The 18,793-nt window shown below is 36.0% G+C and overlaps 1 protein-coding gene across 2 annotated transcripts in view; it reads right to left on the bottom strand.

Moving 5' to 3' along the window:
* LOC127453144 (cyclin-dependent kinase 14) overlaps nt 1-18,793 on the bottom strand; it is a 217,384-nt gene that overhangs the window by 147,514 nt on the left and 51,077 nt on the right. For both annotated transcript variants that reach the window (XM_051719328.1, XM_051719329.1), the window contains 2 exons: nt 7,092-7,337; nt 2,868-2,962 (listed from right to left, as the gene is read on the bottom strand). In XM_051719328.1, the coding sequence (XP_051575288.1) occupies nt 2,868-2,962; nt 7,092-7,337 (341 nt within the window). The remainder of the gene's footprint in view (nt 1-2,867; nt 2,963-7,091; nt 7,338-18,793) is intronic.

Here is an 18,793-nt window from a genome sequence, read left to right as displayed (position 1 = left end):
CTTAGACATAAATAACGTCATTACAATGAAAAATGCTGGCAATAATGAACAATTCATTTCACACTGGGTGAAATTTTACTACCCAGATTTTAATTTAATAATCATTGCATCTATACAGGTGTAAAGGTGCTGACGTAACGCTCATAAAACACAGCGGTTCTCAAAGTGTGAGGGGGCGGAGCTTTTGTAAGGAGGGCGTGGAAAACGTCCCCGTTCTCAAATCTCATTAACTTTCACATATAAAAGATATAAAATTGGGGCAATGCACGCAAAAACCAACGTGCACATTTTTTTTCTTTCATATTAACATTGCTCCTGCAACAGTATCCCTTATTATTTATTCTATTTTTAGATGTTTTAAAAGTATACACTTTAAGCATAATAAAAATGTGTATGCATTTATGTAACAAAGTATAGAGAAAATAACAGAACAATGTAGGCCTAGTCACAACAACATTCAAAACTTTTTATTTTTCAGCAAAACAGTGAAAACTGCAAAAACATACTTAATCATAAAAAATAAAAAAAATTATATATATATATATATATATATATATATATATATATATATATATATATAAAAAAAAATATATATATATATATAATATTATATTAAATATAATATATATAAATATAATATATATTTAATATAATATTTTATATATATATATATATATATATATTTTTTTTTTTTGTGACAAAGTTAATCTTTTGGAAGATTTATTATTATTATTTTTCCAATATTTTAAAAGGGGGCGTGGCCAAAAAAATTTCCAATAAGAGCGACTGATTAAACACGTGCTATTTCATAAACCACAATAAAAGCTCTCTGTATTTATGCATATGCGACCAAATTTCGCACTATGCTACTAAAATGTGTATTTTATTAGCCAGAGATTGAGGTGTTCATTATCCTGAATAAAAAACAGGCAATTAAGAAGCTGGATTCAGCCTCGTCTTTTAGGCGTGTTGTGTATCGGGAGCGCACGCGTGAAAGAAATTGACCTTATTTGGCTGCAGTGATCGTGCAGTCATCATCGCTTTAGTTCAGCTGTGAAATGGCACTGATATTGCATTTAACTCTGACTTTGGTTAAACTGTTCCACGGACTGTTCATTCCCAACATTCTCCATTTTAAAGCATAAATACAGACCAGTGACGCACCTGTTGTATTTCACTTAGAAGGTAAAAGTGTTGCAAAACTCGAGAGCTTGTAGATTTGAATTTGAGAACGTTTATGTTAAATATTTGTACAAGCAAGTCATACACATTATACAAGTAAAAGTTTCCTTTTGCTGTTCCGTGTACTTTGTATCCAAAGGTGAGACCCAGGCACCACATTTTCATTTCATGTCTCTTTTAAAATCATTTCTGTTATTTACAGTCAGTTGATGATAAAAAGATCAAAAGCAACATTAATTCTAATCATACATTGCACGGATGAAGGAAAAACAACCGTGCAACTTCTGGCTCGTTAATGTGCACTGCGCTCACTCAACCGTAAACACTTCTCTTAAAGAGACAGTACCAATTTAGCGCTTGTTATACATAACAATGTAAACTCAATATAAAAACAAGTGTAATAAATGTGTAAATACATGAATATGTAAAGGTACAGTCATACATTATGAAATATTTTAACTTCAGAAAACACTGTAAATATTAAAGAATTTAACAAATACGGGGGCTGGGTATCTCAGCGAGTACTGACGCTGACTATCACCCCTGGAGTCACGAGTTCGAATCTAGGGCGTGCTGAGTGACTCCAGCCAGGTCTCCTAAGCAACTAAATTGGCCCGGTTGCTAGGGAGGGTAGAGTCACATGGGGTAACCTCCTCGTGGTCGTGATTAGGGGTTCTCGCTCTCAATGGGGCGTGTGGTAAGTTGTGTGTGGATCGTGGAGAGTAGCATGAGCCTCCACATGCTGTGAGTCTCCGCGGTGTCATGCACAACGAGTCACGTGATAAGATGCACGGATTGACGGTCTCAGAAGCGGACGCAACTGAGACTTGTCCTCCACCACCCGGATTGAGGTAAGTAACCGCGCCACCACGAGGACCTACTAAGTACCAAATCGGGGAGAAAAGGGGATAAAAAAATACAAAAATAAAAAAGGAATTTAACACATACAAATCTTTAACAAATCTATGCAAGGGTTTGGTCATTTTTATTTTTTTTATTTTTTTTATTTTTTTTTTCCATAGTAGTTTTGATATGGTAGCGCTTAAATTATTATTTTTATAACACAACTATTAATTCTATTTTCATTAGTTTCCAACCTTGTAAATATTTTGTTAAAAATTTGTATGAAATTTCTAACAGAAACAACAGCTTGTATCATTATTAAAAATGCAATTTCATGACATATAAATTGATAGAATGTGAAATTTGTACATTTGTACACAAGCTAAAAGGATTAAAAGGATCTAAAGCGAAATATGAAAATAAAATGTACAATCTCGCATACTATATTGCACGAAATACATATGAAAACTAATATATTTATATATATATATATATATATATATATATATATATATATATATATATATATATATATATATATATATATATATATGATGATGATGCCCCCTTCTCGGTTTTTAGTTGCATTACGATTACATGTTGTCAAAAGTCTGGCGAGTAAAAAAAAATAAAAAATACTAGCCAATGGTGATTCTTTCTCCAATGTGTCTGTAGAGGGTTGCATAGTAACTATCATTTTTACTTACAGTTCAGCTAATAACAGCAAAAGTGCTGAATGACCCCGAAAAATATAAGTATCTGTAAGGATATGAATTGAAAGTTTGATTAATAGACTAATACACACATACATACAAACAAACACACGCAAAAAGAGAACTCACTTGCTCTTTCCTTTGTATACCGTGGCGTACGAACCCTCTCCGAGTTTTTCCAGTTTCTCGTATGAATCTGTCTTTCCGAACTTTGGGCTTGTGGGCTGAAACAGACAGACAGAGTTAACATTAGATCACTTTGTCATCTGCAGCAAAACATTATCAGTACGATATCAAAGCTACATCAATACCAAAATACAAATAGATGGCAAGAAGACTTCTGAACATGTGTGACAGAAATGCATATCATGTAACGGGAGCTTTTACTAAATTAAATCAGTCATATGCAGACATATGAGGCCATTTATGTTACACTGCATATATGCATCTGGCCATCTAACAGAGCATTCAGTCAGGGGCGGAGCCAGGAGTTTTCACAGGGGTGGCCGGGCAGGGGCCAGTGATCAGTCTGTGGTGGCACAGAAATTTTCAGGCAGTCTTGCGCCCAAAAATGGCAATTGCGAGTGGGGTAGCCAATGGGGTGGCCAGGCTTCAGTCCATGGTGGCCATGGCCACCCCCTAGCTCCACCACTGCATTCAATGAGTGCATTTTATATCAGAAAATGGGGGGAGAGGGGTCAGATATTCTTCAAAGTTAAAACATTGAGACCACTGTCCAATTGAAATGAACTGGAGTTGTCCATGAATAGAGCGGAAAAACTGGAATGTATATTGTTATTTTTACATGGACTGGAATGAAGTATGACATCACAAAGCATTCTATCAGCTGTTTTTCTTTAATGAAATTGTTTCATCACAAAGTAAAGTCATGGAATGATGCAGAGACTGTGAATCAGAATGAAGGCTAATGCTGATTACAGTAAACTGAAAAGGAAAAAGCCTCATTTGATAGTGATTACAACTGATAAAATTAGTGTAACTGAAGTGTAACATTAGAGGAGAGCAAAAGCTTGTCCCGGATAACAACACTAAAGACTATAAGACAAAAAACACTGTTATAATAATAGCTAAAAACTAATAATAACTATATTCAAATTAGTGCAGTAAAAGGCATAGTTTCAGAAAACTTGCATTAATCAATGCAACACAGAAATCTTGATTAGCGAGTGAAAGAGCTCTACTAAAAGGGTCAGTAATTATTTTCCGAAAACACTGCATTTCTTCAGTAATCAGGTTTGTAGCTTGACACCAGCGACTCATGCAACTGGCATGAAAGAATACTGGACACTTCCCGGATAACCGCACGCTCAGATGCGCCTGTAACCGCAAACTCTGCAGCTTTTATCAACACCAGACACCAGCTGTCTCCTAGCGAACAGCGGCTGCCACACGCCCGGTTCATGACTCGCTCTGAGTAAACACGTCCGAGTATGGGCTAATATTACCCTCGCATGGGGGTTTATTATCGTGACAGGGTGATTGAGGTGTTTGGAGTGTTATGAGTGGAAATCCAGAATAAGAAGGTCTGTGGCAGGATAATGAGAAGGGCACTATGGGAAAGAGGTTACACTCTTTCCTCTCAGGTTAAATGTGTCTTGGTTGGGGATGTACAAAATGACATATCTTCAAAATCCACTAGTTCAGTCTTGAGCTCTTTATAATCAAGTATCCGTCCCACTAAGTTTTGAAGATTCAAAAATACTTCAGATCCCTCAACGTATATGCCATGCTTCTGCTTTGAATAAATACTAAATCACAAATATCAAAGAATAATAATTAACTCAAAATGTTACTCCACTTTTCTGCAACCCTGAAGTTTGTATTGTTTGTATTGAGCGAAGACGTCAATCTGTAACATTTAGATCCTCTTTAGGTAAAATGTTTTTTATCTTAAGGAATTTGCAGTTCAGAGTAAAGAAATGTGAACTTCAGTATACAGCGAAAGTCCAAACATGATGCATATTTAAGACCTTACAGCAGGATTTTAAATAAAGCTGCTTTGAAACTGTGTATTGTGAAAAGCACCGGCATTTGGCACTCGCCGTCTCACTCACGCACTCAAATTCACACTGACACAGAGAAACCCAGTTATTTTTTTGCATAGCATGGATGATGCACAGAAACAAGTTTGTAAGACAAATTTGAAATAGAAAATGTGTTTTTTGTAATGTATTATTAAGCACTTTATTAGCACTTTGTAGGGTAAAAATGTGCTTATGGAAACCATAACTTTATATAATATAACATAACATAACAAAATATAAAATAACATAACATAATATAACATAATATAACAACATAACATAATATAATATAATATAACAAAATAATATAATATAATATAATATAAATATAATAACATAATATAATATAAATATAATAATATAAATATAATATAACATAACATATAAATATAATATTGTTATATAATATTATATTATATTTATAATATAATATAATATAAATATAATAACATAATATAATAATATAAATATAATAATATAAATATAATATAACATAACATATAAATATAATATTGTTATATAATATTATATTATATTTATAATATAATATAATATAAATATAATAACATAATATAATATAAATATAATAATATAAATATAATATAACATAACATATAAATATATTATGTTATATTATATTATATTATATTTATAATATAATATAGCATAACATAATATAATATAATATAAATATAATAACATAATATATAAATATAATATTATATTATATTATATTATGTTATGTTATATTATATTATATTTATAATATAATATAGCATAACATAATATAATATAATTATAATAACATAATATAATATAAATATACTAATATAAATATAACATAACATAACATATAAATATAATATTATATTATATTATATTATGTTATGTTATATTATATTATATTTATAATATAATATAGCATAACATAATATAACATAATAACATAAAATAATATAATATAATATAAATATAATAACAATATAATAATATAAATATAATATAAAATAACAACATAACATAACATAATATAATATAATATTATATTTATATGTTATGTTATGTTATATTATGTTATGTTATATTATATTATATTTATAATATAATATAATATAACATAACATATAACATTAAATAATATAATATAATATAATAATATAATATAATATAACATAACAACATAATATAAATATAATATAACATAATATAATATTATATTATACTATATTTATAACATAATATAACATAACATAACATAACATAATATAACATAATATAATATAATATAATATAAAATAACATTATGTAATATAATATAACATCATATAATATAATTTTTAGAATGTGTTTACTTATTCCAAAAATCTCATTTAAAATAATCATTTTTGGTTTTCGGCCCAGTGTGTATATTATTTTCAGTTTTGGCCAAGAATTTTCATTTTGATGCACCAGTCCGCATCATTTATAATAATAATAGTAATAATAACTTGCTTTTATTTTGCGCCTACAAACTCAAGGTCACTTAACGCAGCACAAAAGACAAATATCCAAAACAAAACAAAACATTCAACAGCAGAGCAAAAGAAAGGGACATTAAAAAAAATCAGAGAAGAATTTTAGCATTTTTTTTTTTTTATTCCAAGAAGAAAGAAGAAAAAAAAAAGAAAAAAAAATATATACTATTTATGGATCCAGAAGAGAAAAATCCACCAATCAGAGAATTGCAGCAAACAAAGTGCAGCAAAAGAGCTCTGCAGAGACCACAATTATGTGATGCAATTGAGTCCCTACACTCTCAAAAGTACTTTATATTTTTTTGCAATAAAATTAAAATATATATTTTTTCCTTTACTTATAATCAAATAAATTTAATCAATAGTTTGACATATTTCTATCATTTTTTTTTCGACTGTTTTGCTTCAAAAGCATTTTGAATGACAAAATTAATCAATCAATTAATAAAAATGTATTCGAAAATCTGGCAAATCAAATTTTGTAATGTTGTGATTCACCTCAGAGCTGGTTAGTCATTTTGAACTGACCCGGCTCATTCCATAGCTAATTTCTAAACTATAATAAAAAGACATGGAAATTTACACTAAATAAATAAATGACAAATTTCTACATGCAAAATGCATTTCAAAGTGCCTCAGAGGTCTAAGAAATTGGCCATATCAAGGAAAATCATTATCTGTTATTAGTCAAATTAACCATAAAGTCGCTCATTCCATAAACTTTAATTAGTACCAAATAGCACACACACTTTCCACACAAACAAACACACACACACACACACACACAGACTCACAGAACTGGGACTGGAGTGGCGTCGTAGTTTGGGAGACTCTTTCCCGGCGGAGGAGCTTTTGGAGTTGATGCAGGCATTGTTCTCAGAGTGAACGCGCTTCACCTGGCTGGCAGGTTTCTCGAAGGGATCAAAGCCGCTCTGCGTCCGCTGCACTCGCACTTTCTTGTCTTCAGGGATGGTGTCTAACGTCTTGATGAGCGCGTCTGATCCCTGACAGCTGCGAGTGGACATCTTTGTGACACATATCTGACAAGAAGAGGAGAAAACAGCACTATGAAAACAGTATTAAAAAATGGTGAGTTGTGCGTGGATGCCGCGGAGAATAGAGTGACACGCGCTCTGTCTCCATGGTAACGCGCTCAACAAGCCACGTGATAAGATGCGCGGATTGACGGTCTCAGACGCGGAGGCAACTGGGATTCATCCTCCGCCACCCGGATTGAGACGAGTCACTACGCCACCACGAGGACTTAGAGCGCATTGGGAATTGGGCATTCCAAATTGGGGAGAAAAGGGGAGAAAATCGAGAAAAAAGAAAACAATATATAGCGAGGTTTCTGCTAAAAATTGAGCAAGAAATATTAACTCAATGGAAGATATATTCCGAAAACAAGTTTTGACTTGAGAAGCAAAAAAAAAAAAGTCAAAATTCCTAAGCATCCTTTAACTTTAATAATATTACGTACAATATTTTGACTTGTTTTCAGAGAACATATCTTGAATTAATGTATTTTTAGCCAATTAGCCAATCATTTTTTTTACGTGTGTTTACATGTTAAAATGTTGTTATATCTGTGCTTAAAACACGATAAACAGATTTGTCAGCGGGGTAAGGAAAATGAACTTAACTCAATACATTTCCATGACATATTCACAAATTAAATCTTATGCAATTTTGCTGTTCAGGTGAAGTATCAAGTTATGGATGCTTCGATATTTTTACTGGATAACAAGACAAAAAAAATGCACATTAGGTTTAATTTTTGCAGTGTAAAAGGGTGGGCTAAAGTTGAGCCCTGTTCACCAAAACCAACTCTATAAGACATCCCCTCATTGCTTTTCTTCAGAGTTGTTTCATGCGGTTCACACACTCAGCAAGCATCAGACTTTCATCTGTACCTCTGTCTGCTCAAACATTGATCCTGCCTCAAAAAACTGCATTGCCGCCCACTGCACATACAGTATCTCTCTCACACACACAAGCAGTAATGGAAACAGCGCGTGCCTACCGGCCACTCCATCGCCGCGGGGAATGTCACGCAGCACAAAAGAACCAGACGAGCGTGTCGTATAAGCCTCAGCCCCCTGAGATTAAATATTTACAGGGTTTTCGGAGCCGGTGGAACTCCAACAGAACACCCCCGCAGACCGCCTAATTACACAAATATACAATGACCAGGTGAAGTCAGCCTGATCAGAGGCGGGTACATTACACCGGCTGTGTTTCTTACAGTTCTCAGAACAGCCTTCAGCTTCTTTGCTTAACTAGTGAGCCAGAATACATCAGCTTTAATGAAAAGTGTCAACTACTTTTGCCTTACCTACATTTATTACGCAACACATACAGTTACTAGAATTTCTGAAGAAAAAGTGAGTAGTGGTTACTCACACAAAGCTTGCCATGGGGATTTTTGGTGGTTGCCAGGGCATTACTTTGCAGTTGCTAGGGTGTTGTTTTTGATTGCTACGGTGTTGCTATATGGTTGCTAATGTGTTTTAGGTGGTTGTAAGTATAGGTCGGTCGATATTGGATTTTACCGATAACAATAACAAAGCAGGAGAAAAAAGGCAGATACCCGATTAATCGGCCAACAGTTTTCAAAAACGATGTATTAAAATTTCTTGGCATTTCCTTACTGTGATGGGTACAGACATAGAGGCAATCAGAGTTCAAAATGAATAAAATCCCAGATGCGATTTATCGTGCAACCAAAATCCACAAAATAACCATGAAAAAAAAAAAATATTTGGTGCATAACGCAGGTCCGTTTACACGATACCAAAATTTCAGCAGTTGGTACCAAAACCAGTAAAATTTCGATACCACAGAAAAACGAGGTAATATGCTATTGAACACACTCATTTAGCCTTTGATGTAAATAATAAATTAAAACAATAGCTGTCAGGATCAATAGCATGTTTCCTTCGAAGTGTTCCTCAATTAAGTAAACATAGCATCAAGTTTGAATATGACCCTATTCCAAATTCCACATTTTCCCATTTTTTCTTTCATTCCATGTTTTAAAGTTTAATTCAATTTCATTATCAAAACTGTTTAATCAAATGAATCCTAACTTGAATCAAATGAAAATAGAACACGCACTTTTGAAAAATAAATACATAAATAAAAATAAAATATATATATATAATGAAGGGCTTTAGTAAAGATCCTCACAACATAATATAAAACACAACATTGATCTTATTTTTGTCAAATGAAGTGCTGATCAACAGAGAATCACATTTTTTTTATTTTCTCCCCAGTTTGGAATGCCCAATTCCCAATGCGCTCTAAGTCCTCGTGGTGGCGTAGTGACTCGCCTCAATCCGGGTGGCGGAGTTCAAACCTCAGTTGCCTCCGCGTCTGAGACCGTCAATCCTCGCATCTTATCACGTGGCTTGTTGAGCGTGTTACCGCGGAGACGTAGCGCGTGTGGAGGCTTCACGCTATTCTCCGCGGCATCCACGCACAACTCACCACGCGCCCCACCGAGAGTGAGAACCACTAATCACGACCACAAGGAGGTCACCCCACGTGACTCTACCCTCCCTAGCAACCGGGCCAATTTGGTTGCTTAGGAGACCTGGCTGGAGTCACTCAGCACGCCCTGGATTCGAACTCGTGACTTCAAGGGTTGTAGTCAGCGTCAATACTCGCTGAGATACCCACACACCCCAAACAAAGCATCACATTATTAATAAAAATATTTATGAAATTCTATTCAGTACAACAGCACTCTTGCTTGTGAGATATACAGTAGGTTCAACTAAATAATAGGCTAATAATAATAAAACTGATTTTACGAAACACTAGAAATGTATTGCTGTCGCAATTTCTTAAATTTCACGGGTCAAGCTTTTATTTTGAACCAAACTTTTATTTTGACGTGAAGGTGTTTCTTGTTCTGTATTTTTGTCAGTATTGTCACATTTCCAGATAAGACAATTATACAGTATATGGCCCAGTGAAATGATTGAAGCACAAAATGCTGTGATTTAACTATATAAATACATATATAGTACACAGGCGCTGCTCGTGTACCAATCTCTTCTATCATCTACTACAATAAGCCCAGAGCACGATGCTCATAAATGTGGTGTTTCGATCAGTCTGTGTTTTCAGCATATGAGCAACTTCAAAAATGCACATCCACTTGTGCTTTAATAATCACAGTAGGACACATAATAATATAATTTGATTAATTGTCCATTTCTATGTAAAAGTATTATAAGAACACGTGCTCAAATGAGCATTTGTAAGCAGCCGTCTGTCAGTCAGACAGCGAGCAAGTATCTAATTGAGTCGTGCATGGCATACGAAACACTAGTATCATTACATCTTTTTATTTTATTATCAACTTGGTATCTTTTGGCATCACTACTTTTAACTAAGAATAACCTCGAAATACACTGGGGACTCTTATTTTGAAACGTCTGTGCTACCAGCTCACACAAACACAAAGGAAACAAAATATGCACTTTTATAATCATTTACAATGTATCACAGTATAAAAACTATAAAATAAACACTTTCATATAGGCTTACAAATACTGACCCTCCTCAACACGCAAAAATAAAAACAGCCTGATCACATGATTATTACGTGACCGGCAACATTTTTGCAAAACAAAATGACATGCTTCATCACACGTTGCTGTTTCCCAGTGAAATGTGCAGCAGGGGGCGCCAAAAGCGAGTAAAGTGGTGTTGTAATCAGATGAGGTTTTTAACGTGAATATTAGATGGAGGTTTTAATGAGTAAAACATACCTCTCTAACCTAAACCAACACCTAAACCTAACCGATGTTAAGTCTGAAGTGTGAAAAAGCAAATGCAGCATAAAAAGCAAATTTTCACGTCATTTTGTGTCACTTCTTTGACAGTTTCATCTCACGCACACAGTAGGGCTGGGCGATGGGACAATGTAATCGGATATCGACGATGTCTTACAAAGATCCCGATGCCGACTGCAAACAGACAATGATCAACAATATTGAGATAATTGGGAAGTCGCCAAATATATTAAACAGTGGCCAGGGTGTGAAACTAGCACCCGCCAACCGACAAATGCGACGAAGCTGAATCGCGTTCGCAAGCTCCTCGTCCAAATGCAGGTATTTCATGTGTGGGTAATTTTACTCATGTACCCGCAACAGGCGGGCGACCTGTAAGACGTCTCGGAGTGACACATGACAAGAAATGCTGTTAATCACAAAGACACGCGCTTGAAGAAACACACTTTATTATATTTTTAAGAACAGACAAAAGAAAAGCCGTCAGTGCTCGTGTCTGATTCGCTGTTTGTTCAGCGGCGTGCAGCACGAGCCTGTCTCGTGAAACAGACGCATTTAAAGAGTTTTCACTCATCGTCTGAAAACTGTTTGCAAGAATAATGTCGTCTATGAGAATTCTGCAAATGACCTCAGACCATCTCGGGAGGTGCTGTGAGTTTAGTTCACTTTATTTCCATACAGTTGGCATGCATTGTGAACGCAACTCTGCAGATTCAGTAATATATATCTTTGTATTAAATAAACAAAGACGAAAGTGATTAAATCATAAAGTAATACAAGACACATTCACCTTGAACCTAAAATTTAGTTTTCTTTTCTTTAGGCAGCATTAACTGTATTACCAAAACACAACACAAACACATTCGATAAGAACACACATTTGGCAGCATTATTTTGGGAACACAAGGGAATTTATTAGGCTTATTTATTTTGATTAATATTGTCTTTACATTTATAATAGTCTTCAATTCTTAATCTGTAGACTATTAGTGATTTTCCACCTGTTGTCGCTGACGGATACTTGCGTGATGGCAAATGGAGCCATTGGAGACGGTAAATGTTTGGATTTGGGGAGGTGGTTAAATATGATTTTTTAACCACTTTGTTATTTATTTCATTTTTCATTTAGTTTAAAGTGCAGTTTGAATTTAGAAATGCCTTTTATGTTTTTCGTGTTTCAAAAAGTTTTTTGCAAAATCAATAAAGCAAAAAAAATTCACTGACCCTCGGCAGGGGGGTTGAAGATATAATCGGATATCCCAATATTTTTTAATGCACTTATCGCTAAAATATTTTTTACATAGCGCCCAGCCCTAGTACACAGTACACACTTCACAGCTTCGATACTCAACCCAACAGTGTGAGACGAATTAGAAAACCCATATATCAAGTAAAAAAGCGAGTACAATTGATTATTAATGTTAATCAGACACCCTCTTCCTGTGCAAGTAGGCATTGTGTGCCTTGCATCGATCGTATGGTCCTACAGAGCTGAAATATTCTTCTAAAAATCATCATTTGTGTTCAGCAGAAGAAAGAAAGCCATACACATCTGGGATGACATGAGGGTGAGAATATGATGAGAGAATTTTCAGTTTTGGATGAACTATCCCTTTAAGGCCCAATATTGTTCATACGAAATCAAAAAACGGGTGTGACGGCATTTAGGACTAAATCTGGCAAAAAGAAGGTGTATTTGAGTTTGTTTCGGTGGTTCGAAACAGCTCGCCAGGGCAAACTTTTAGGAAAACTTCAAACAAGCTGCTAAACACCTTCTTATCGTTATTGGTCCACGTCATTGGTGGGTGTGACCTAGCGCTCCACCTACCTTGAGGCCAACAACTAACTCTGTTTACGTTCTTCAGTCAGTCAAAATCAGACAACATGAGTTATTAGCGAGCTGGTGCAAATTTACCCACATATGAAGTGCTCTTTTTACCCCTGAACGAAGAAGAACTTCTACAGAAGTGTATTGGGGCCTTGAAGCTTCTACTAAACGTTTTTTCAAGCATTCTCTGGCTTCTCAGACACTCAGAATTTCTCTGCACATGAACATGTATGTGACCTTTTTAAAGTGAGCAAAAACAGGATCTTTGAAGTCCTGTGAGACCGACCTGAATGGAGCGCCGACTCACCCCGTCACTTTTTTAGGTGCAATCAGTTCTGCTTGAAACCGCAGACCATCGGAAAGTCAGCAAACAGCTTTCATTATAGCTCAACTCTCTTTCGACCCACTTCGTTCCTTTTCTCTAAACCTCAGACAGACTCCGCCCCTCTGCTGTCAATCGTGAATAAGATGTAAATGCACAACGCGAGTCCCGAGAGCAGTCTTCGCCAACGTGTTTATTGTTCTAAGCGTGCTCGAGACACAATGAGCTCTAATTGAGTCTCAATCACTCACAGTTGTTTATGTGCTCACAAACGAGCGTCAAGATCGTTTCCATCATGAGACTTGTCATGTAAAACCGCAGATGTCCTGCCAGTTTTCTTATTTCAAAACTTAGGACTCCCAGCGCAGATTCCATTAAAGCATGACTGCATGATGAGAGGTTCATAATTTAAACAAATGACTGTCTGTTTCATATGAACTGAACATCATGATTTTTTTTTTAAATGCATAAAAAATGGTTCTCGATTCCCAAACCTCCATATGAAATGAATGGAATGTGATTCATCCATAGAAAATAACATTATATATTAATAACACTCTTTTATTCTAAACAAAATGTAGCAGGGGAAAACTATTTCCAGCATCCCTAGATAGAGATAACGTTTATCTTCTAATTTACCCAGCTATCATGCACACAGTGATTTACAGCAGTATCTTCAGTACAACGATGGCTGTAGGCTGTATGTGGGCTTTCAAAACGCTTAATGGAAACCACAAAGTATTACATTAAACTCTGAAAGCAACTTCCTGTATGTGCTCGTGTGCAGTGGTTATTTGTTACACTGGCAAAATATATTAAGACTTCACCTTCTTCGCCTTAGGTTGTTTCCGCATAAACAGAATCACCAAGTACTTAATGCAACTTTAACTAAACCAACAAAAGATAATGTGGCTGGAGATGTTTGTTTTGAATAGTCTCAGTAGTAATGCAGAATCATTATATGACAGAAAGTGCTTTATCTGGAACACACGTCAATGCGGCAGCATTCTACAATCGCAAATGCATCAAGAGTGCTTTGAAACAAAATCGCCCATCTGCTGTGTACTCCTCACACGTGGAAAGTCTTTCATGTGTCAGATGCTTCTTTCAGGTGCGAAACACGCCTGATGGGCTATTCTGAAGCTGAATGGGAGAGACGTGCTCAGATGCAGAGTGTAAAGCTTTCAAGGTTTGTAAAAGATCGCAGGCACCGGGACATTAGCAGATGTGGTAACGAAACAAAGCCTCTCTTTTTAAATCTTAACCGAAATGTCGTTGAGATTGAAGAGACTATTTCAACTGGGCCCAGGTAGTGAATTCATAGTAGTGATAGAATGATATATTGACGGCAGGTCGATTAATAAGGCAGTACTTCATAAGGCATCAACTACTAACCTTGTCTGTTTGGCTGATACCTCACATGCCCTTGTATCAGTTTTGAAATCGATATAATCTAAATAGTGATTCTCACGAAACCTGTTAAGAAAATGTTATGGTTGGGGGCCTGGGTAGCTCAGCGAGTATTGACACTGACTACCACACCTGGAGTCGCGAGTTCAAATCCAGGGTGTGCTGAGTGACTCCAGCCAGGTCTTCTAAGCAACCAAATTGGCCCGGTTGCTAGGGAGGGTAGAGTCACATGGGGTAACCTCCTCGTGGTCGCTATAATGTGGTTCTCGCGCTCGGTGGGGCGTGTGGTGAGATGTGCATGGATGCCGCGGAGAATAGCGTGAAGCCTCCACATGCGCTATGTCTCCGCGGTAACGCGCTCAAGAAGCCGCGTGATAAGATGCGCGGATTGACGGTCTCAGACGCGGAGGCAACTGAGATTCGTCCTCCGCCACCCGGATTGAGGCGAGTCACTACGCCACCACGAGGACTTAGAGTGCATTGGGAATTGGCCATTCCAAATTGGGGTTGCAATGGATTTCTAACAAGAAAAGTGATCCTGTTTATAGCTTTATCTTCAAGAATTTAAGAATTAGATCATCCACAATGGTTTTAATGTTTAATTCATGTTTATTTGTTCACTTTTAATGCTTTAAAATGAAAAGATAAAATTCAGTATTTTTTAAAATAATTGCAAATTTTCCTGAACAGACTCTTTCTGAGCCAAACACATTCAAAACATCTAGTGCAGACAGCTATCCCCACTGGAATGTTCTAAACCTCATTAAAACACCAAACAACTACACAATACAGTCACAACGACAATCATCTCCAGCACAACCTGGTCTGTAGTCTGGATCATCCTCATCATCATCATCATCATCTGAGTACTCTGAATTCTCTCTAAAGCCATTATGGGTGTCTCATTGAACATTTCCATATTTTGCTAATAGTTTGCTTTCTAGCTGATTTAGAATATTTGAATGTCTATGCTTCAAAATCTGCCATATATTTGTTTTTGTTTTTTGTTTTTTTAAATACAGTATTTCCAGACAAAACTTACCATGTTGCTAAAATGTGCTAGGTACCCAAGTATTAGCTCTAGTATTTTGCTATCTAGTGGATTTAAAATTTAATTTAAAATATCTGAATGTCAGTGCTTCAAAATGTATCTGTCATTAATTTTAAAGTTGACTTAAATATACCATGTGAAGTCAAAATTCCACTGGAAATGCATATGGGTCATTTTGACCCCCTTTATGCAGTCTTGGGGTCGTGATAGAAAATTATATTTTTTCTGAGACTATGACCAAGAAATACGAAAATGACAGTGGTGAGGGTCACAAACAAGATTTTTGAGGCTTTCATGGAAGATCAAGGAAATAAATATTTTTATTGGTAAAATCTTCCAAACGTCATATCACTTTGGGTCAATTAGTTTAAACCAAAGGAACAAACCCTCCTTTTAGATGATGTATCATAATAGTATAGACCTTATTCACAGTAGCGGGAATAAAAACGAGATTGTGAGGGATAGACTTACCATCTCTTCAGTGGCACAAATGGTATAAAGCTCTTAGATCACATCTGATTTTCCACAACTCATGTTGTCTGAAGTTTGTCTACCAGATGTTCTTGGGAAGATATTTTTTCAATGTTTTGTCCACGGAAGGATCCAAAAACACTTTAAATTGCAGAACAGCCCGTTGAAGAGACTGTACGTCTATCCCTCACAGCCTCGCTTTTATTCTCGTTAAAATCAAAGATGGCGCTGCTGTGAATAAGGTCTATAATAAACAATGGATGATGTGGTCCAGAACGCAAGAGGGCGCCGCTTGCTCACACAGCGCTGACTAAAGTGCTGAATGCAGAAAGGCAGTCTTTGAAGTTTTAGTAATCGTACAAGGCCATATCGCGATTTCACTCTTAATTCAATTAATCATGCAGCATTAATGGATATCATTCCGATTGCTCAGAAATCAAAGTCTGCTGGTTTCAAAACATTTTGGATGGTTTTCCCTAATCATGTAGCCTACAGTGTCAACCCTTCTACATATTGTGGCTATTATTATTGCTGGATTGTGAACTTGAATTCACAGAGTTTGTACAAAGTGTGCTACTAATTAATTATTAATCAACCATCGTTTTTTCACATCGGCATTTACATGCTTCGTGTTTTCACCAATATGCCGATGGTTTTAATTTGGTAAATAATTTTTATATTATATAACAGTCACTGAAAAACATATCAGTCAACCACTACTTCATAGCAGAATATCCTTCATTCAAAAATCAAGTTTATTTATACATCACGTGCCATGTTGGAAATATAACCAAGCTCCAAGCTGAATAGCTCATTTTAGTCTTGAAATGAATGAAACTGCTTGCAAAAGCTGTCTGATTTAAATACACAGAGCTGTAATGTAATGCAGTGGAGAGACAGCATATGTTGTTGTAGTTGTATTTTGCCGATAGCATTATAGAGAGCTGCTGTCATGACTGTTACTCTGAAATGGATCACAGTGACTACAGCAAAAGAGCAGATATCTCGAGTTGAGACGCAATCATTCATATTTAAGAATCCATTAAGCAAACACACTAAAACAAATACTTTCATAACATGAAATAGGGCTGGGTGATATATCAAATATTAAAGGCATGTTTGCAATGTTTTTGCTGGTGATATAAAATTAAGCAATATCATAAACAGTGTGATTATCTTAATTAGCTTTCTATTTGGCCAATAAGTTTCCTAAAGACAATGTCATTAGAATATCTGCCTGACTCATGAGTATGAGCGCATAAAAACAGAGCTTGATAAATACAATGTTTTAGTACATAAGGATGTAAAGCAGAGACTAATATAACAATTTACTAAGGAAAAAATATGAAGACTTCCATTGTTGATCCATATTCTGACTATATTTTCTGAAAACAGCTCTGATCTTCTAATGAATGAGCCTCTCGACATTCAAAACCAAATGAGACCACACGATAACGGTGTTCTCCCAGAATTCATTATCCTGAAGGCCACACTAACACGCATGAGTGAGCCATTTATGTAAGGCTTAACTTTTTTTCTTTTTTGATTTTCTCCCCTTTTCTCCCCAATTTGGAATGCCGAATTCCCAATGCGCTCTAAGTCCTCGTGGTGGCGTGGTGGCGTAGTGACTCGCCTCAATCCGGGTGGTGGAGGACGAATCTCAGTTGCCTCCTCGTCTGAGACCGTCAATCCGCGCATCTTATCATGTGACTTGATGAGCGCGTTACCGTGGAGACGTGTGGAGGCTTCACGTTATTCTCCGCGGCATCCATACACAACTCACCACGCGCCCCACCGAGAGCGAGAACCACATTATAGCAACCACAAGGAGGTTACCCCATGTGACTCTACCCTCCCTAGCAACCGGGCCAATTTGGTTGCTTAGGAGACCTGGCTGGAGTCACTCAGCACGCCCTGGATTCGAACTCGCGACTCCAGGTGTGATAGTCAGCGTCAATACACACTGAGCTACCCAGACCCCATATGTCAGGCATTTCTAAGAAAACCAAGACAGTGTTAGTCAAGAGGAAAAGATAGAGTTTATAACTGCCTCTTGAAATACTGCATGTTGTCAACAACAGAGCACAATAATCGATTTTTTGATAATAAATAAACATTTCAAGACAAACCTACCATGAGCTCTTAACTTGGTACAAGTTTACATGTTCTTCTGTCGAAGCATATTATGAGATTTTTTTTAGCTGTATTTAATAGCCTAATTTCTGGTAAAGACCTAGAATCGAAGAATGGACCCTTCTTACACTTCTCAGTTTTGGAAAATGGAATTAAACGACTGCAGGGTAAACTTATGAGAGATGACGCCAAATATAGGTTGTGCTTACCCATTTGCTCCAACAGCAAAAGAAAGGGTTTCATTTTAATTTTTGTGTTCAATGGTGCACCTTTTACATTTTGATGCACAATAAATGCGTAATTTGCTCCTTAAACACAGCGTTGGTAAAGAATGACCACCGCAACTGCCCTAGTGTACACTGACTATAAAAACAAGAACTTGAAAAGCGTTCCACTCAAAGTGCCGTTTCTAAGTACTACTTTGGCCTTGACAAGCCTGTGAACTCTCCTCGTGTGATTAAAGTGAGTGCAAC

This window comes from Myxocyprinus asiaticus, chromosome 15, assembly GCF_019703515.2.
Source record: "Myxocyprinus asiaticus isolate MX2 ecotype Aquarium Trade chromosome 15, UBuf_Myxa_2, whole genome shotgun sequence".
Taxonomy (NCBI): domain Eukaryota; kingdom Metazoa; phylum Chordata; class Actinopteri; order Cypriniformes; family Catostomidae; genus Myxocyprinus; species Myxocyprinus asiaticus.
The sequence above is the reverse complement of the archived record's forward strand: the minus strand, read 5'-3'. Positions and strand labels throughout refer to the sequence as shown.